Consider the following 20,625-nt stretch of genomic DNA (forward strand, 5'->3'; position numbering starts at 1 on the left):
TTGCTATGGCGTAAATATGGTTGTGTTTTGCATTGCGTTGGAGTCTGATCTTTACTTGATTTTGATATTAGACATGGGATTATATGGAATGGTGTATTTGGAGTTACTGATGGGCATGCATCGAGCACACAAGCGATGCTGACATTCTTTCATGACTAGAATAGATTATAGACACACTCGTTTTCTTTATAAATGATGGTTTTTCTGGTATCTGTTGATTTAGCAAACCTTTCCCCAAAGGAGAAAATGGGTTCAACAATCGAATCCTCCCGCTCAATAATGAGATGCGAGTCTCAGTCAATACACTTAAATACCGAAGGAGCCGGATTTCCGAGAAAGTAAGTCACTTCAACAATTCTGCACCGCCCCCCTTTAGCTTATCTTTAATCAAATGCAGTAGACATCTGCGGCTTACCGAATGCGTCCTCAACACTATGGCTCAGAAGAAACCCCTTTCCAATATCCTTGTTGCTGGCTCAGAGCAAATTGTCGACTTTACTCACGGCCTTAGTGCGACTGAGCAGAAGCTACCGATTTCCGACGAGACTAATAACTTGGCAATCATCGCTCGTTAGTTAGCCACTCTCGCCTCAGCTTTTCAGTCTGGCAAGGGTCTTGTCTTTCATACTGTCTTTGATGATAGTGCGAATCGTACTCGTACTCCTGTGCATGGCTAATTCTCGCATGAACTCGGTCTGGAAGAGGTGCGGCGCCAAGCATCCAGCATCAACGGATCCGCAAATCATCCAAGCGCCTGGGACGTCATTGAAGGACTTGATCTTGGCTTCCCCCAGAGAGCCCAAGCAAGAGGTAAGAAAGGTGGACTGCAGTGTTGCTACCTGTAGATATTACAACAAACGCACTCGTCTGGTTGGAGTCTCCCTCGAGGATGGCAATTCTGTAAGGCCAAGCTGCACATAGCTCGAGACGGGCAATACTGAGGATGATAATATCGGCAACAACAAGCACCAGCGGCGATAGTGGGCAAATATAAGATTTCCAGTAGCTAACGGTTACTCAAAGAATAAGGTGGAAAGCGTTTGTGGTTGCATCCATCATTCAGCCAACTCCATCGGCCAAGGGCATGGTAGTGTCAGTTGTGGTTTCACCAAAACGCGGGAATAGCAGATGTCTCCATATGTTGAGTTCGATAACTTGCTCGGGTTCAAGAGTCGATCCTAATTCTTCCAGAAAGACTCCCAGGCCTCTTTGCATATCTCCTCGATTTGTTGGAGAAGGGCGCTGAATTCCACCGCTTCTTCACCCTCAATCAATACTTTTCCTCCTACCACTCCTTTCCAACCTTTGATGGGGCCTCGGATGTATTCATGATCACCTGCGCACAGAACTGTTGCCTTTTTGCGTTCTGCACAATTGCTGCTGGCCTTTCTTTTGTGGTAACAGTCTTCGCAAAGGAAACAATCGAAACAGACCAGACACCGGTACGCAGTCCGCTCTCCCCACCAGAGAAATTTGACTCTGGGTTCACAGTCCCCAAAACACCACTGATCAGCATTGTCGTCCAAGTCACCCTCGTTGATTGGCTTCCCACCCTCTTCATTACGTTTGTTCAAACCTTGGTTGTCTTTATCGTCGTTACCGCCTTCATCTTTAGTCTCTTCTTCCTGACTCCCAGTTGCGGATTCAAGGTGGCAGAATTGGGCAGAGAGCAAAATTTGAGCCATTCTTTCAAGCTTATTCCCATTTCTGATACACCCTCCAAGGATTTGGAGAGAGGTTGCTAGTCGCATCAGATTCTCCCAGTCGTTCCAACTCACTTCGTCATTTAAGGCATCGATAGAAGCAGTGATCACACTCTCAAGAGTCTCCTGGAACTTGATGGTCGGCCCCAGCTTGAAATACATCCGAGCCTGGATAATGTGGTGGTAGAGAAGAGATGTGTTTGAGATGGGTGGTACGTCGAGGGGAAGATTGCGCGTCAGGAGGCCTTCAAGTGACGCAAGAAGTTCCATTTTATACTTGACATCTGACGAATCTTGGAATAGACGATACAGAACTTCGCTTTGAATGTTTATGGCACGACTCAAGGTCTTATCGGGGCTCTCGCCAGTAACAGCGTAAGGCCATCCAGTGGATCCGCTGTCCAAAACTTCGTCGAGTAGTTTCCGAGCAGCTTCGAGGTCACCGCGAACGTGAATTTGGAAGTATGCTAGATCGACTCGCATCGGTGCCGCCGCGTTAACGTTATCCAGATACTTAATCGACTCTTGATACATTTCGATGATGAAGGCGGTTTCTCCTGTTTCGACGGCCACATCTAAGGGAAGAAGTACTCGTTCGTGACTTTGGACATCGTACTGCCAGCAAAGCCAGGTCAGCCGCTCGAGTGCGCTCCAGCCTTTCAGAGTACTCATAAACACTTTCTTTCCGGGCACTTTCTCAAACAGCTGAAGCTCTTCTTCAAGAACATCACCAGTGGCGAGTCCATTCGGGTCAACCGATCTTGCCTTCGCGTACGAGGCCGCCGCTTCATCGCGCTTCCCAAGTTCGGTTTCGATTCTGGCCTTTGTCACGTAAACCGTACGACGTAGTAATGTAGGCACATCTTCATCTTCGAGGAGTTCTAGACAACCTAGTATATCCTCATATGCGGCTTGCAGGTTGGTTCTCCGGTGGACCCGAGCCATAAGTTGGAGTGACTCCACCTTTTCCAGTGCTGTCTGGGAGGCATCAATGGCCTTTTGGCAAGTGACCTCTGCAGGCTTTACTTGCTCGAAATAGATTAGAAGAGACGCGAGAGAGTGATAACCTTTTGAACCATGCTGAACGTCCTTAAAGAGGCCCTCAATACCAAGAATTGCTTGTTTATCATCAAGATAATCAGAGGTATCCCCGAGTTCTGACTCAAAATTCTTCCTTGCTTGGTCTATTAAGATCGTATCCTGGTGAACCTGAAAACTCTTAGTTAGCTCTTCGCAAGGAAATGTGAAAGAGGGAGGCAAGAGGCGGAGAGATAAAACTTACAGCTGTTAGAGCCGATCTTACTGCTAGATACGAGATCCAGACATCTCTAAGATCTGTAGCAAAAGATAGTCTGCGTATATGCCCTTGGATAAGATGAAGAAGGCAGTTTTGAGGACGAGTAGCAACCTCATTCCACCACTCTGCTGCATCTGTGCTGAGCTGGGTTCCGACGACATTAAGAATGTTACTCCACTTTGCGAGCTGCTCAAAGAACTCCTCGTTGATGTGTTCCTTGTATATCGGCTCCTTAGACTCTTGGACCATTGCGAAAGACTTCAGATCAAGAAAAGTTGAAGCCAGAGCCTCCATTGCTTCAACTCTTTGTTGCACGTCATGCTTCTCCAAGTCGATATTGCGCCAATGAGTGATAAGGTGGCTGACAGCATATTCTCTAAGGTTCTCATCGATTTCTGTGCGATCAAACTCTTTTGGCCATATAAGTCTAGCACAGTCAAGGAACATTTGGCGGTGAACTTCTGAGGGCTGAAGATGAGTTTTTGTCGGAGTTGTAGGTTCTGCAAGATAGAAGCCTCGCATTGATCGCTCTTTGAACTTGATAGAAAGGGCTCCGTCATCGTAGATGCCGTCTGAGCTGGAAGATTTCTGAGAGGTATCCAGTTCAGCGACAGCAGTGCTCCACCCACCGCGATATTCCATCTTTGCTCGACTTTCCGCGTCAGAATCAGCACCACCAATTTGGAGGATCTTTGCAAATGGTGCCGGAATATCCTCAATATCGAATTCGCTAGACCCGACCCAATATCTCAGTAATGAAACTACTTCGTCAAGTGTCAAAGGCCTGAACGAAAATGCCGTCCAATGAAGCAATTTGACAACGAGTTCGCGATAACTGGATTCAGTACGGCGAATGCATTCTTCTATGGATGTTTCGTACAACTCGTGAAGAGTAGACGGCAGAGGCCTTTCTAGACTTCTTATTACTGCACCCTCTCTTCCAAGTGCATTGAGTTTCCCTAGCAGGTGTTCGGCATAGAGAAGGCCTACATGGTTAGCTTTGCCATCGATAACCCGTATGGTTTACTTACTTGGTGCTGATTCTTCTAACTTGTCAGCCACCCGTTGCTGAACGTATCGGCTGAACCACTTGAGATGGTCTAAAGAATTCATACGAGCCCATATGACTGTTCGTAGGTCCTCCATTTGCTTTTCTTTTGTTACTGTAATACTTAGTGTCGGAGTTGACTCTGAACCCTGAATTGCAATTTCAGGTCGGGCGGTGAAGACACAAGAGATTCTCAATTCATCCTCATTCAAGATATTCAAGAACTGTGCGAACTCGGGAAGATAATCTTCATCGATCTCGTCGATACCATCGAATACTAAGAGGAGGCGATTCTTCGATGTCTTACTGAATGCTACACCAAGGATCTTTTGAATGAGATCAAGGGGGCTCCAAAAGTTGATATCGGTATTATCCTTGACAATCTCAGCGTATATCAATTCGCAGAGCGGTGGGCTTTGCTCGGCCACTTGGTTGATGACAGTAGCAATGCCATTGACGAAAGAGGATAAGTTTTCGTTCTGCTCGCGGAAATAGAATTGTGCTGCACATGTATGCTTAGATGCATCTTTCTCGGCTTCTTGTTTGAGCTTCTCAAATATGGATAACGCAATATGGCTCTTTCCAGAGCCTGGGCTTCCAGTGATGGCCAGAACAGCATGTTGCGCCGCATCTTGATTCAGCCATTTCTCCCACTCAGGCTCCCGAAAGATCCAGGAGCATGTATCGGCCACAGCAGTCTCTTTCAGAATCTGGTACTCATGATTTTCACCTATCACCTCCGGCAATGTGTTCCGAATTCCATTCGCTGATGGTGGTGTTTTATGTTCTGCAGCCGAAGTTTTGATCCTTTGCTCACTGCCGCGGTCCTTTCTTTGTTGGTCCTCAAACGCCCTGAGCAGTTTGGCCATGTCGTTGCGAATATGCTCAGTAGTGTCTCGGACAACATTCATGACCTGCATTTGTTCCTCGAGCATCGCAGTATGTGACTGTTGGTTTATTTGCAGCTCAGAGGTCATCTTCTGGATCTCTTCTGTGTTGCCCAGAATGGCATACTCGGTGGCTTCCTGCAGACGACGAATTCTCAAGTCCATTTTCTTTCTAGCCCCTCCTAGTTCGCTGTCTTCACCTTGGATTAGGTTGCTGATCCATTTTTCTGCAAAAGTTAGCCTTTCTCCGTCCTGGATAAAGTGCATGGCATAAAGCTGAGACCAGGGGCCTTTAAATTGATCAGGTAATATAGAGCATGCCAGGCACCGTGAGAAACAGTATGATTAGTTCGCAGAACAAATAAACACAAAATTGTCACAGCAACAAGACAGGAAAAGGCGACAGAGTCTCGGCAGCAAGGATGCAGAGACAATTCACTTACTGAATCGCCCAAGTTCAATGTATTTGTGCGCAAAACCGCACATAGTAAGAAAGGACGTGAAGACATCCATCAAACAGTTCTGATATGCCTTATACTTTGGCAGCCTGGTCTCTAAAATAACGATTCGCTGCAAGAAACTGTTCATGTCTTCGAAAAAGACCATGACAATGTCGTAGTCAGCCGAAACCTTCCGACATGCCTAGCCCTCTCGTAAGTCTCGCATCGCTAGGGGTACACAATCTTATTGCTTACGCTCAGCATGAAAGTAACCGCTGTCCCAATGGCAGCAGCTGGGGGAAAGGCTGGCACAGCAGCCGAGACGAGCTGTTGTGCGCCTTTCTCAATGTAGTCGAGATTCGCCGCAAAAAGGCTTCGCAACTTGTCAACTTTTTTGTCATTATGCCGAAATTTATGGAAGTTTTCCATCTCTTTAGTGCCTTGGTTGATCATGCCTTGGACATCATCAAACTTGCGTTCAAGGTCGAAGCCGACAATGCCTTTATAAGCCTTAAGCGCGTCCTTCCACAGATCTGCAACATCGCGGTTATCGCTGTTTAGCTCTTCTGACACTTTGTGTTGAATAGGGACAACTGCCATGGCTTTCAGATTCGTTGGATATTTTATGGAATTTTGATAGTGCAGAGTGCTGAAGAGCAAACACCGATGAACAGCCGTCTGAACTTTTGTACTTATATTGCTACAGTTGTACTCTCTCACTGCCTAAGCGACGGGATATTTTTGTCCTTCCTCGAAATGATGAGGGTACCTTGTCGTTACTGTCTCTTGGCGATCGCTAGCTTTCCAATGGCTGGCAAGGCGAGCTCCGTGATTAGGCAAGCTCGCATCTTTTTGCTGACATGCAGGACTAGGTGCAGCGTGATCACTCCGTGGGTGAATGGTCAATTAGCACGCCACTTCACACCCATGTCTCTTAGCAGGAGCAGGTGCTGCCCTAAGCCCATACCGCTAACACCAACATGCCATATGACCACTAACTTGCCACTAAATTCCAAGGCTATATTATCGAGTTACCGGGGTCTAGCTTACAGTTACGAGTACCCGTATTGGGCTTTTCGTATATGCGCACATGGTTTGATACAACAAACCGTAGTTTCAAGATGCGATGGAGTTGGAAAACAAGTTAGGTACCCTCTCTTATCAATTTGCTGTTAGATTGACGCCTGCGTCCGGATAAAATGCTAGGAAATCTAGCTTAGTTGCATTCTTGCAATATGCTGAAACCGGGAAGAACGGGTAGATACAAAACAGAACCCCGCTTCAACCGGAATGGGTAGAATCACTCAATCAACAACATGAATCACTCTTTGCTCAATGAACCCCAGGTGTATTGCATCAAACTAATATCGTTTATCTAACATACAGTTACGAGTACCCGTATTGGGCTTTTCGTATATGCGCACATGGTTTGATACAACAAACCGTAGTTTCAAGATGCGATGGAGTTGGAAAACAAGTTAGGTACCCTCTCTTATCAATTTGCGTGTTAGACTTGTGTATCTCTGTCATGGCATGCTACCTCATACCGCGAGGGCTTTTATGCGCATGATCCTCCTTCTCAATTTAACAGTCTCCAACACACATGCCAGTTGACATTCAAGTATGCCTAAAAGTAAGATTCAAACCTCATTGTTACTCAATTTTGATAGCAACTTTGCCAAAGTGCTTAGCGTCCCACTTCATGCCCTTCGTTAGCATACAACTTTATTTGGAGGTGCCCCGAAAGTTTTAGGCGACTTACAAGGTACTGGTAAGCTTCTTTAGCCTGTTCAAAAGTAAAAATGGTTTCATCAACAACGGGATGGATGTCGTTTGCTTCAATAGCGGCAACCATCTCCTCCATCATAGCCCGAGAACCCACAACGGCGCCACGGGTGGTGCAGACCTTTTGGAAGCACTCAAATACACTGGCTTTCACGTCCTGTCCAGCGAGGAAGCCGATGATAGTCACAACGCCCTCGAACTTGATGGCTTCCAGGCTCTGCTCAATGGTTTGAGCGCCTCCAACTTCGATGATGTGGTCAACGCCCTCGCCATTCAAAGTTAGACTGCGAGCTATCTTGCCCCAGTTCGGGTTCTCCTTGTAGTTGATGACATGGTCCGCACCGAGCTTCTTGAGCTTCTCGGCTTTCTCTGCTGAAGACGTGGTTGCGATGACCGTTGCACCCGCCGCCTTGGCGAACTATTCCGCTAAATTAGCAACTTCACAATGATTTTTGGCTTCCAACCTTTAGATGTAACGCTTAGCCGTACCTGGAGCGCGAACATGCTCACACCGTCTGTTCCTTGAGTGAGGACGACTTCGCCCGGCTTGACCTGTTTAAGTCCGTACAGGCAGTTCCAAGCGGTCAACGCCGCACAAGGCAGAGTAGCAGTCTCAATATCGGTGAGATTCCGAGGGGATCTGACAAGGCCGGTCTCTGGGAAGATTGCGTATTGGCGCAATGTTCCGTCAAGAACACCTCCGATACCACCGGGCCACGCATCTCGATTCATGGGCCCGTACAGGCTTCTCTGGAGGAACACGGTCGCTACCTTGTCACCTTTCTTGAACTGCCTTACCTTGGAGCCGACCTCAATAACATCGCCAGCTCCGTCAGACAGGGGAACAACTGGAAGTTTGTTAGGGTGAGGGTAGGTGCCCTATATTATTCAATTGAATAGGTTAGCCATTTTCAATGTGTTCAGCCCAACCTCCAATCAATAGGCGTGAAGCAAAGCCATATACTGCTTACCTTTGCAATGACCAGATCTCTGTAATTGAGAGCGGCGGCGTTTAATTTGACGAGAACCTCAGTCTCGCCAATTTGAGGAATCGCCACCTCCTGAGACTCGAGGCCATCGAAGCCCTTGTTGTTACAAGTAACGAGCCACTGTTTGGTCGAGCTGGGTGTCATTGTTGCAAGTACGTTAGATCGCGAGGCGGTTTAAACAGGAGATATTATGGAATCTTGAACAATTTGAGTTCTCTCAGATGCTTGTACCGTTCGTTGTCTTCTCAATGATGGCGGAGGACGGGCGTACTTATACAGTTACTCCCAATTACTTCACCATCTACAATGAACCTTTGAAGGTTTCAGAGTATAGAATGCATTTAGTAATCTCCAGATCGATTACAAATAGTCTCTCAGGTTTGTAATTCTCTTTCTTATAAATCAAACGTCATTGTTATCCATCTTGAACGTGTTTGATGCTGACCATCTTGGATTGGTGTCCACTACAAAGCTTGAAAATCATGGGCATGTTGTCCAAGTTCTAGGCCTTTAATTCAAAAGTGATGTCATAATATTCCTGATAACTTCCTGCGCCGAACACACAACTAGATCCCATAAAAGCTTGAAGCTTGAATCATGTCTATAGTATGTGTGTTTGTCTCCGATGAAAAGAATGTGTCGTCTTGCATCAAGATTTAGGAGCGGGTCCACTAGCGGCCAGAGCCGTGCTGATCCTCTCCAACAGAGTGACCCACCGCAGTACCAATCTACAACTGGCGAAACGAGCCACATGGACGACGACGTGTATACATGTGTTGCATCTATGGAATTGAGATCTGAGACTAGAAGTGCCTCGAAACTCAGCACAGGTCTGGTACTGCAGACGGTGTATTGTAATCAGGCAATGATGCAAGCACTATGTTGCTCCACGACAAAAAGTGGCCGTCTCCAAGTCTCCAAGTCTCCAACTTTGCCTCCACGTGAATCCATTGGTCTCCATCTCCAACTGAACCTCTCAGCCTCCAACTGAGGACTTGATCGATCTTGTCTTTTGGTGTCACAGTGTTAAGGTCTCGTGCTTAGAAAACCAAAAGGTTGCTTACCTAGGTGTAAGAGTTTGCTAATACGGTGGTGACTTTCTTAATAAACCAGATAAATCTCAAAGGGTTGATGTTTATCATCTTTATCAAAAAAAAAAAAAGGGTATAGCAAAGTGCTTCAATGTTTAACGTCTATGAGTGCTTGTTGCACGATCACAAATGCAATAAAGATTCAAAGATATCTACCAGATTTGGTATGGTTTTTTTTTTTTTTTTTTTTTTTAGATGTGTTGAAGCCTACTCCACTCAAACTTGACGTGAATTTTACTGCTACTCTAACTAAATTCAATGAATTTCCTTCGACGATCTATTTGAGGTGTGAGAGGGGTTACTCAAATACTATGCCCGGCACACTAGATAGATGAAGAAGGGTTCAGCGTTTGCATCTGCGAACTGCGGTCACCTCAAGCGAACACAATAACCGTAGTCGATGCTGTCTCAGTTGCCCAGAGGTCATCGGTCATTTCTACCTATGGGTCTTTTACGGCTGAAAAGGGTGCCTTACAGGCACTATCGTTGGGGCGAATCATGAAGCTGGCTGCACGTAGACCGGAGGAACGAAAGTTCTCTCCAAAAGTAATTCAATTGTTACCCGGTGAAAATTTGTTTGACGCACTGAGCTCGATTTGTACACAACCTTTGTAATCAACGGCTACGAAGAGTTGAAATGGAATGTCATCTCAAGACGGTTTGATCAATGCTACGATCATACTTAGCCAGTTCGTTTTAAATGCGGTGCCCAAAACTAGGTATGCGATGTTAGGTATTTCTGTCAATCTTGGATATGCGAATAGTCTACCATAATAGATGATGAGAACCGGAAATAAGTGATGATTGGAACACTATGGCATGTTGTGATATCAAGAACCTTGATGGCCATCCCCCTCATAGCTACAGTATAGCCAGTCTTGGCTGCGTCGCTTGTCTGAACCTTTGGAGCCGTATTGTGCATTGCCAAGAAGGGAAACGGTAAGCGCGGCAGTCGGAGTTCCTAATGTAGGCGACGTGTTTGGAAAATTTGGTTAGGCAACAAGTACCTATCGGACATGATGTGGGCAACCCAAGTACTATCCAGATTGGCAAAAGTTCCTTATTACATTCACCCATACGCCTTCGAGCAACATATGTGAAATGACGTCGTTTGAGCCTCCTCTCCTGACTTGTTCTGTCTTCTACGGTCTTGGCCTCTGCTCGAATCCCACCAAGTCTATTCATCCAAACCAAATGACTAACGTTACTTCATCTACCGCAACGCTCCAACCGTCCGTTACTTGGCATCACCTCACGTCTTCCACAATGCCAAGATAATCATCCGCTCTTGGCGCGCAGGAGGAATGTTTCCCGGGCGCAAACGCAAGATACACAGTCCCACAGTTTTGGATGATCTCGATGACGGCAGCTAAGACATTGAGGAACCATTATATCTTGTCTTCAGAGATCATCTTACTTTTTTCTAGCCAATTTTTCACATTTCATACGTGATCAAAAGTTTAAGGCAGTATTTCACAGCTATCATGATTCAAAGTATCAAGCCCCTCTTAGCCCTCGCGTACATTGGCTCCCAGTCACTGGGACAATCAACAAACACCACCTCTCTTGAAAACTGCCCTTCAGCAATTCAAAACATTGGCGGCGGTCGCACACAATTCAACTCTACTGGGACAAGGCCATTCAAGTTGATTCCGAACCAGGAAGATGACTGGTATCTGTCTTACACCTTGACTGATTTACGCGGCGAAAACATGAAATTTGGCCCCTGGGTCACTATGCAAGACCTCAGCGTCTACCTCAGTGTCCCTCAGTCATTTATTGGCACTCAGCAGGGCAACAACACGGACTTCTGCATGTACTTGATGCCGGGACGGAATGATACCTTGACTTATTCTGGAGACGACGCCTCTAGGTCCTGCGAAGGCGTGCTGAGCGACAATTGCATAAGGGCCCTCCGAAGTACACCGCCGCCAGCAGAGGGCGATTGCCCCAGGGCGGACATTAGCGCAGCATGCGGCTTCAGCACTGTTGTTGGTCGTGGTATGTAACACTTTGTTCCTGGAATCCATGTTTACTTGATATCTAACCAGCCCATTTGTAGCTGCACCTTCCAACTTTTCTGATTCTGGGTGCACCGTCGACCACATCCCCCACATCGATCTTCCGGAGGGATATCGCACCTATGGCGGTTTCGTAGGGACCGGGATTCTTCCACCCGACTTCGCGAGGGACTCGTTTGTTGTATACGATCTGCGCGTCCGTCAACCAATTCCAATGCTCATCACTTCGCGAGTGGGGGGCTCGGATGGAGGACAAGCGGAGGTTGTTTGCTTGGCCCCTAGCAATGTCACTGAAGGCAGTCGGCAGCCCGAAAGCGATTTCCCGTCAGCTGCCGTGCAAACCTATTCCGTAGGCAGATTTGCCATGAATACTTTTGTGGTGGCCTGTGTCACGGCGTTGCTGCTCGCTTAGACTGCAAATGTGCTTTTCCGATGATGTGGATGTGAATACGGTGGTATCAAGGACAATCTACCATCGACAAAGAACTGTCTGAGGACTGCTTAAAGTTGCTAAGCTGAAAACAACCGCCTGGCTTTGAGCTGCGCGATTCCTGTATCAGGAAACGACCTTAACACAGCGAGTTCAGGGTTTGAGCAAGGCTCTGTCGGGGACAGAATGAATGGAGGCAGAGTTTGTAGTTCTATCTTTCAAGTTTGCGAACTTGCGTGATGAACCTTAACTCGCTGAAGGGCTAGGTCCTCGCTCAGACAAGTCAAAAGCTCTGAGATATTAGCACACTAGGTATCTTGGACCACATGATTATGTATGAACTGCCGCTACACTATCTAATGAAAGGAACCCTGTGAAACAGGTTAACTTGACAAGACTGGCAGCTCACTCAATATTACGCCGACTGGCATGGGGGCAGTCTCGACAGCTGGGCTTTGAGCTCGACCATGACATTATCATAACAAAACATACTTAGGAGTCTACATGAAGATCAGAAGCAATACACACAGCAACTCAACTTCGCAATTACACCCTAATTTCAAGGAATAGCTACATGTACCTCAGCTAATTAATTACTATTGTGTCTGCCGCATCGACAATCGCTGAGTTCGATCTGAGTTGGATAGCCGGTACATCTAGCCAGCGCTCCATAAGCCCCTTTTGTGATAGACTTTGACCGCGGTTGGCTTCCGAAGAAATGGCAAAGATGGACTCAACCAAAATAAACTCAGATCCAGCTTCAATGCCACCAATAATGCTATGCGAGGAAACCGGAATCAGGGTTCGTTGACTGGTCAAGTTCGTGTTGGAATCTGGCTTCAAAGGCAAGCACTCTGACGTTTGTCGATCGCCCTTCAAACCCCTTGTAACGATTCCACTGGCCCCAGCTGAGGAAAGAATCAGAACAGAAGACGGCCCAATAACAACCGCCTCAGTTTCACCCAGAAACGCATTTTCTGGTTTGTCCTTGAGCACAGTGAGGGGCATCCCGTCGGCTCTCTTACGACCAGAGATGGCAAACCCGCCTTCCACCGTGTGGAATGTCTTGAGCTTCTCATGAATCTCGATCCGGTGAATTCGCAAATGCCAGTCCGGCCACCTGTTTGTGGGTGGCACGAGAGTTGTCTTCACACTGACAGCCCGGTCTCCCCAAGGATACCATTTAGCGCTGGCCACTGCCACCTCCTCTGAACCGGATGGCCCTCTTACATGGGCAGTTGCAAACTCTACTTCCTCTGACTTCCACCTGACAGCCCAAGTCTCGCCGCCATCTCTGCTCAGGGCAAGGGCGTTATCAGGTGCAATTTGCTGAATCAACGGGCCAGTAGGCACAGAGAAAGAAAAGGCTGAAGAGTAGGCGAACTTGCAGTATTTAGCTTGGTTTGCTTTCATAGGCCATGCGACGAATTGGCCTGGCGATAGAAGGAAATGGTGGTTGCTACTCGGATGATTGCAGAGAATCTGCTGTGGTCCCGGAACAACAGTGACAGAATCTGAGGGTTGGGGTTGCGGGTATGAGGCTTCGTCGGCGGTCCAAAATGGATCGTCTTCGGCAAGACCAACTGCAATCAATGTCTTTAAACACCAGTATGGCGATTGTGGAGAGTTATAATCTTCGCACATGTACATGTTCCTGTGCTTACTGTCAGAAAACTGCTAGGGCTGCTGAGTTGGTCTTAAAGGGAGGTTTACGGGTATAGCCAGCCAATGTTGAGTGTGCCGTCTGGGTAGAAGATGTCTTCAGACTTCTTAGCCCACCACCTTAGGTGCCTCAACAGAAACCCTTTTACAGCTCCTGGAGAGTTGATTGGTTCTGGCAGATTATCAACTTTGGCAAGGGCCAGCGCGGCGAAATAGCCACCACAGGCAAAACGGTAGGTGAGTGATCTGCCAAACGGAATCGCGGAGCCTTCGACTAGTTAGCAACAGTTTATCTTTTTTTTTTTTTGTCAATCGTCGTAACAGTGAAATAGCCATAGAAGGTGGGCACGAAGGTAAAGCAAAGATGGTAGCGAGCAGATTATAAGCCAAGCTTTTAAGTACTCACCTTCAGCATCAAAGTACCTCCAAAAAGTTGCCCCAAAATCTCTGGCCCGTTGGCGGTATTTCTCAGCCCTTTCGGGGTCGACATCGGCGGCGAAGCGGGAATAGAGTAATTGACTAAACTGAATGGCAAAGCTACCCGAGTAGTAGTCTGCCTGACGTCCAACGCCTACGGCGTCGCGTCTGCCAGTCTTTTCATACTGGTCAAACTCTTCCTGAGCCTGCTCAACTGTCTGCCAGGGTCCATCTGCCGACCAGCCATCTAGTCGGTAAAACGTGTCCAGGAGCTCTAAATCTGAGTTTATCTCCTTCTGGATGTCTTCAAATGGAACACCACAGACTTTGGATAACGCCAGATTACCGAAAACTCGGAACCATCGCCAGTTGTTTTTGGGCATCTCCATTCCGTTCAGGGTGCGAAGCCAGTTTGTAATATTTGCCTTGGCCTTATCACTCAAAGGGTTAAAAATCCTTTCAGGAGCGGAGAGTAACGCAAATGCCACAATCTCGGCCTCGACCATTCGCTGATCTGTGTTGTTGATTTTTCCCCAGTACTCCGGATGTTCAGGGTCCGTCCCTGAGACGAACCCGTCAATCCATGGCTGCACAACTTCATCAATGGCGTTGCGTAATTGTAGATCCGAAGTGGAATTAGCACCTAGAAGTAGTGCTCCCACGGCCCATAGAGGTCGAGCGAATCCCTCAAGCTGGGCGGCTGTCTCGTCAAAATGGGTCGCCGTGGAGACTGGGACTCGGATCCGACCTTTGGACGGGGAGAAGTGTGGCACAAGAGGTCGAAGGAGAGCAAGGGTCGCCCGGATCAGATCAGATCGGGTCTGAAGGGGGTTGTCGGAGAATCCTGGCAGGGGTGGCATATTGGCAAAGCTTGAAGGGATGATTGTCTAAGGTTAGAGGACACAGCCTCCTTTGGTAATTGCAACTACCCCAGGTCTTTATTTGTTATCGCAGATGGCATCGGTTCCACAAATAATTACTTGCATGGACATCGGGAGTCGGAACAAGTACCGGATAGTCGACCGGCTTGCTACAGCTTGCCGGTTGCGCATTTCCGAAAGATCTTATCTTACAATGGTTTGACCTCTAAACAGTGAGGCAACTGCAAATGGCTTCAAATTAACAAGTACTACCTGACTAATCCACGTGCTTGACATCCTCGCCCTTCAAGTTCTCTTCGTCCAACAGAGCTAGATCCTTCTTGCGTTTCTCCTCCTTTCCATGTAGGAAGAAACCCAGAGTAAGGGCAGCCCAGCATCCCAAGATGAAAAAGAAGTTGACAATGTATCCTTTCTTCCACCGCGGAGCTTCTACAACTGGGAAGACCACCAAGGGGTAAAACGAAGAAATTGCGAATCCGAGGGTCTAGCACCGACAGTTAGAAGACGCAGAAGAAGTTGTTTCGAGGAGTTTACTCACCAGCATACTTCCAGTACAGAATGCACGTGCCTCGGCTGAGTCTTTCATCCAGTAGTTTACCGTTGGCACCAGAATAGGTGTTACGGCGGCGCTGACTCCGAAGAGATAGTAAGACACAAAATGCAGACCATGAGGCACAAACCAAACCATCTGTACAATGTTGGCGAACATGAAAATAGCCATCACGATCTGGAAAATGATCCATGTTGGGTAAACCATGCACAGGGAAGTGGCCAAAACCGCTGCCACAACGGAGACTCCTTGTGCGCCAGTAGGGATAGTGTTGATCTGCGGAATCGTGTAAATACCCCATTTGTCTGCCTGATCTTTCAACCAGAGTGCCATCTGTCCATGAGGGTATGCTCCTTTTCAGATGGTAACGTCAGTATTAGCTCTACAAGAACTTTGATGGCTTGGTAAAACAGTTTGCGAAGTTGAAGAATACCAAGTGATGGTTTCCAACCGACTCTGCATAAATGAAAGGCAAAACTGAAAGCTGAAAATGACTTACCGGACAAGAACAAGACGTATGCCAGAACGCCGACGTACCAATGCCAGTGGCAGAAAAGCCGCCGAAGCATTTGAGTAGTGATCTTCTTGGGCTCCTCCACACCTGCTTCTCGCATTCTACGCTGGCCAATTTCGTGTTCTCGTTGAGTGAGCCACCACGGCTTTCCGCTAGTCGGCATTCCGGGGAAAATAAAGTATCCCATAAGGGCGATAGGGAGACTAATGCAACCGTCGATGATGAAAAGCCAGCGCCATCCCGCCATACCGTGGACACCGTTCAAGTTTTTGTAAGCAGCTGCTTGCAGGTACCCGCCGAACATGACACCGATATTGTTAGATCTGTACCGACTTAGTTAGGACGCAGATGATGAAGGGGTATTTGCTCTGATTTTACTTACACATACCACAACCCGGCGCGTTTGAATAGCTCATCGGGTTTATACCAAGACGAAAGAATGAACAAAGATCCCGACGCGACTGGCGTCTCCAAGACTCCGAGAAGGAATCTGGTTCCGTAAATTTGAGGAGCGTTTTGGAGTTTGCATTGCGCAAAGGTCAAGATACTCCAAAGAACCTCCATCGTTGGCAGAAAGTATCTCGAGTATTTTGGTCGGGAGAGAAGTAGCATCGCAGGCACTTGGCAAATGATGTAACCGATGTTGTAGAATGTCTGAAACATGGAGTACCTATAAGAAGATGAGGTCAGCGTTTGTTTTCTCTTTATTTTGACATTTCTTTTTGCAATTTCCGTGACTTACTCATTTCCAAAAAGCTTCAGTTCCTCTTTCATTCCCGAAACGTACGCACTATTGATGTTGGAAGAATCGAGCCACTTCAGGAAGAAGGCGAGTGACGTGAAAGTGAGCAGAAAGGCGTCTAGTTTCCGCAAAAACTTTTTCTCTTCTTTAGAGAGATGCGATGGGTACCAGTCAAACATGTAGAGCCATGCAATCCACAGCGAACGTTTCTCTGGCTCGTTTTCAGTCGTACCGGCCTCCTCCATCACTGTCGAAGCGGCGACTGCTGGAACGGCTGCATCCTTGACAATGGGTTGCTCTCTTGTCCCAGGATTGGGTTGAGATGCATCCTCCGAGGACGTCGGTGATGTGTTCGTAGCCATTCTCAACTTTGTTTTGTGTCGATACCCACACAATCAATCGTCAGCTTCTGATGGAAAAGGAACCAGGATCACAGTCCTGAGCTGACAACAGGAGACGTAGATGCAACTCTCGCGAACTCTCGAGATCTTTTTATCTGGCAGTGGTTCTGGACACGACGCTATGGCTGACAACACCACAGCCAATGCCAATTTCCCTTCCACTCGAACTGTGCTTTGAGCGAGCGGCATTAGAAGAACCTTCGCATGGCGCCGGGCATCGGACAAAAGAGGGCCGGAGCGCTTATTTGCCTAAACCCTTGTCGAATCTCCAGTCTCTCTGCATCAACCTCGTTCCACTCAACTGCCCACTCCCTGCTTTGATCCTGGTACCAGATAGCTTAGAATGCGGGGAAACCTCCTCGCTTACCTTTGAGGAGGGAGGGGAGGGAAAAAACAAGAGGCGAGATCATCTGTCAACAGTTGTTCCCGCCCAGTGCTTGTTCCCTCGGCGAAATCGAACCGAACGAGCCCCCGATCCCCACAACCGCCCCCAATTTCCTACCTCATAAACACGAAGATCCTCTCCGCCCACTCCTGCATCGTCGCGCCGCACAATTCCATGGCCGATGATTCTCACGCGAAACCGACCGGAAACACACTGCATCACACCCGGTGCGCTTGTGTTCTCGCTTCTTTTTCTCTTTACGGCCGATCGTTAACCCCAGTCAAGTCGAGGACCGTGTTGGGCCGTCATCTCTTGCGCGCCGGGCCGCCGCCACCACCGCCGCCACCGCCCACCCGCTGCCCGGTGATTCTTTGAAGACCATGGATTTGGCTACATCAGCGTCAGCACCGCAGCAACCCCACGATGGGGCGTCCGAGAACGACATCCCTTCATGTCAGGGTTGTCGGCGCCGAAAGCTCCGCTGCTCGCGCGACCAGCCGACGTGCTCTCATTGTAAACGATTGGGTAGGTCGGATTCGGATGATCTGATCAGGGCTTGCCGACGCCCTACCTGGGTAATTGCGGACTATGCTGACTGTATAGACTCCCCGTGTGTGTATGACCTGAAGAAGAATAAGCCGGGTATCAAACCTGGAGCGGTTGAGAGTTTGAACCGTAGAGTAGGTGCGTAGATTAGTGACCATCCAATAAGGCCATGTCTCAGACATGGCGGTAGACTAACTAACTAACCATGGTCCAGAGGTGCTGGAGAATGCCATATTGAACAAATCTCATGAGCAGGGAGGATACTTCTCGAACTCTAATGGGCATGCGGAGTCAAGCAGCCTACCAGCGGAGTCCCACAATGTCGTCGGCATTCTTTCCCTGCTGGCTCGTGAGTTACATAAGCTTAACTCCAAGAGCAGAGTCTCTGGCTCTCAAGCAGACACACCGGAGGGTGTCGCCGATCATGCAGTTCTGTCCCCTTCAACCTCTAGCTCATCCAGACGGCACACAGTTGACGGTTTGGAGATTGTTGCTCATCCTCATAACCAACCGCGCAAGCGACGACGCGTAGACAGTTGCGGTAACCCAAATATCGACCTTGCTTTTCCCCTTGAAGATCTTGAAAATATCACCACGAGCTTGCCATCCCCTGAGCTGCTGGAGGACATTATCAACATTCACTTTAACATCATTCAGCCATGGATTCCCATCCTTCACGAGACACAATTCCGCAGACGCGTGCATGACCCAGAACAACTCCCGCGGTTGGTTGTGGTCCTGCATGCAATGGTAGTTGCCGCACTCCGTTTTGTTGACAATCCCGAAACTCGGTTATCAGCCCACGATGTGGAACGCCGGACAGCACGTTCAAGGAACATTGTGATTCTTAACGCGATGGACCATTTGTCCGTTGAGAACCTCCAGGCATTGATCATAGTGGCTTTTAATGATGTAAGTTTTTCATTCTTAGGTAAGACCGTGTGTGACTAATATTTCTCAAGATTGGTAACGGTGATGCTTCTAAAGCATGGTCAATTGTTGGCTCACTCACCAGGACGGTTGAGTATCTTCAATTGAGCATCGAGTCAGACTTTCGAGACAAAGAGCCTCTCCTCAAACCGTTGCCTTCGATAGCTCCACCACAAAACTGGACTGAGGAAGAGGAGCGTCGGAGGGTTTTTTGGAACATTTTTAATTTGGACAGGTAAGGCTTGTGTCGATCTTGGTTGAGTGACACAAACTGACAGATTTAGGTTCTGCTCTGTAACAACTGGGTAAGAGTACAACGGGAAAACTTCATTGTCAGACAAGAACGAGCGCACGCTAATCGGTTTAGATGGAACACGAGTTTGACGTCTGATGATGTTTATCGCAGACTACCCGCTGACGGTGGCCTGTGGCACAAGGAAGAGTCCGTCATAACACCATATTTCGGTATCTGGGATCGATCAGCAGCCAGAATTGGTAACTCTATTGCTTTTTTGCCAGCGCACTATCCCAGCCCAGAACAGACAGCAGATGCGCCTCCACAAACACCAGTTACCGCAAACCCAAGCAAAGGACCCAACACAGTTGATATGACGACAGTAGGAGCCTTTGCTTACTGCATCGAGGCAACCGAATCTCTGAGCAGAGTCACTACCTATTTCCTTCAACAGAAGATTAATTTCCAGGACCGGCAAGAAGTTAGCAGCTGGCTCACGAGATTCAAGGAGTTAGATCTGCGTCTGGTACAGTAAGTTTCTTTCGGATGTTTCGCATGACTTTAGTACGTTCCTAACAAAGCCTAGTTGGAAGATGTTTTTGCCTCAGAAATGGAAAGATTCCAACATCTCTCGCCAACCTGCCCTAATTAATATGGATCCCAATCTGACATTGGCTCACGTTACTCACAACACTTCAATGATCCTCCTCCATCAACGCATAGCTTACCCAGAATCTCGATGGTCAAGCATCGTAAAACTTCCGAGTTTCTGCAGTGCAGAAACCTGCCAAATTGCAGCTGTGGAAACGGCAACAATCACTCAGAAGTACCTTAAGTACACTCCCGAAAATAGCCCAGCGACAAGTCAGTTTGCGTTTTGTGTATTCATCAGTGCAAGGGTTCTCCTAGGTATGAATCTCATGGCGCAGCGGGAGGTTTTCGAGTGTTCACTGACAGTTCCAGTTCACTGGCGATATTACGAAGCGGACTTGGTTCCGGAATTTTGGCTTCTAGTTGAAGGCTTGGAGGAAATGGCGAAGCGCTGGGTCGGCCCCATTCTTCGAGAGAAGCATGCTCAGTGCCTTGCAGGCAAGTATGCAGCTCAACTACGAGAGCTCCATCAAAAGTGTGAGGCCGATTCTCGATACAGCGTAGACGTTCTTGGATATTCTAGCGGCATCAGCGGTCAGGGATGTAGCCCCTCTGCCCAAACTCCAGGGTTCAGTCACCAGCAAGGTAGTGCGCTTTTCTCGCAGCCATCGAACAAGGTGGCGCGGCCTCCAACATCCAGCCCCTTGGCTCCTCATCAAACAACAGCTACCGCACAGTCGAGACCTGCTCCAGTATTTACGAACCAGCCGTCGCCGGGGCCGCTTCGTCAGGGATCAATTATTGGCTCCATGGCGTCGCCGATTCCCATCACGGGGTTTACCCCTCGAGATTCGGATGCCCCTGATGAGCTATCTGCAATATCCCATATGCTTATGGACCAAAGATTTATAGAAATGGACCGAATAATCAGCTTTGATGATATGATGTTTACGGCACAGACAGCAAATTCGGGGAATACAGGGTTGCCCGTGAACGGTTGGGCTCCGGTTGATAATTCAAGGTTGGAGTGAGTAGGAATAATGGTTCAAAGTCTATTTGAGATACCCTCATATGTCGAGT

At 48.0% G+C, this 20,625-nt stretch overlaps 6 protein-coding genes across 6 annotated transcripts; 2 read left to right on the top strand and 4 right to left on the bottom strand.

Moving 5' to 3' along the window:
• Positions 1 to 1,178: 1,178 nt before the first annotated feature.
• Positions 1,179 to 5,975, bottom strand: CTRU02_209362 (NACHT and TPR domain-containing protein; the record flags this gene model as incomplete). Its single annotated transcript, XM_070205252.1, has 5 exons — positions 1,179 to 2,912; positions 2,986 to 3,986; positions 4,032 to 5,162; positions 5,379 to 5,577; positions 5,631 to 5,975. 5 exons carry the CDS (start codon positions 5,973 to 5,975, stop codon positions 1,179 to 1,181), a joined length of 4,410 nt encoding a protein of 1,469 aa, XP_070060900.1.
• A 1,053-nt stretch (positions 5,976 to 7,028) lies between these two features.
• On the bottom strand, positions 7,029 to 8,293 carry CTRU02_209363 (zinc-binding dehydrogenase; the record flags this gene model as incomplete). The annotated part of the gene is made up of 4 exons (XM_036726799.1): positions 7,029 to 7,073; positions 7,138 to 7,578; positions 7,650 to 8,039; positions 8,132 to 8,293. 4 exons carry the CDS (start codon positions 8,291 to 8,293, stop codon positions 7,029 to 7,031), a joined length of 1,038 nt encoding a protein of 345 aa, XP_036581508.1.
• A 2,431-nt stretch (positions 8,294 to 10,724) lies between these two features.
• On the top strand, positions 10,725 to 11,398 carry CTRU02_209364 (uncharacterized protein; the record flags this gene model as incomplete). Its single annotated transcript, XM_036726798.1, has 2 exons — positions 10,725 to 11,243; positions 11,303 to 11,398. 2 exons carry the CDS (start codon positions 10,725 to 10,727, stop codon positions 11,396 to 11,398), a joined length of 615 nt encoding a protein of 204 aa, XP_036581507.1.
• An 878-nt stretch (positions 11,399 to 12,276) lies between these two features.
• On the bottom strand, positions 12,277 to 14,630 carry CTRU02_209365 (uncharacterized protein; the record flags this gene model as incomplete). Its single annotated transcript, XM_070205253.1, has 3 exons — positions 12,277 to 13,345; positions 13,405 to 13,621; positions 13,760 to 14,630. 3 exons carry the CDS (start codon positions 14,628 to 14,630, stop codon positions 12,277 to 12,279), a joined length of 2,157 nt encoding a protein of 718 aa, XP_070060901.1.
• Positions 14,631 to 14,907: 277 nt separating this feature from the next.
• CTRU02_209366 (vitamin H transporter) lies at positions 14,908 to 16,819 on the bottom strand (the record flags this gene model as incomplete). The annotated part of the gene is made up of 5 exons (XM_036726797.2): positions 14,908 to 15,135; positions 15,190 to 15,554; positions 15,701 to 16,038; positions 16,098 to 16,385; positions 16,458 to 16,819. 5 exons carry the CDS (start codon positions 16,817 to 16,819, stop codon positions 14,908 to 14,910), a joined length of 1,581 nt encoding a protein of 526 aa, XP_036581506.2.
• An 804-nt stretch (positions 16,820 to 17,623) lies between these two features.
• CTRU02_209367 (uncharacterized protein) lies at positions 17,624 to 20,576 on the top strand (the record flags this gene model as incomplete). Its single annotated transcript, XM_070205254.1, has 8 exons — positions 17,624 to 17,768; positions 17,847 to 17,927; positions 18,004 to 18,701; positions 18,752 to 18,954; positions 19,004 to 19,024; positions 19,087 to 19,485; positions 19,541 to 19,863; positions 19,918 to 20,576. 8 exons carry the CDS (start codon positions 17,624 to 17,626, stop codon positions 20,574 to 20,576), a joined length of 2,529 nt encoding a protein of 842 aa, XP_070060902.1.
• Between the last annotated feature and the right edge of the window lie 49 nt (positions 20,577 to 20,625).

This window comes from Colletotrichum truncatum (assembly GCF_014235925.2).
Source record: "Colletotrichum truncatum strain CMES1059 chromosome Unknown Contig_0006, whole genome shotgun sequence".
NCBI lineage: Eukaryota > Fungi > Ascomycota > Sordariomycetes > Glomerellales > Glomerellaceae > Colletotrichum > Colletotrichum truncatum.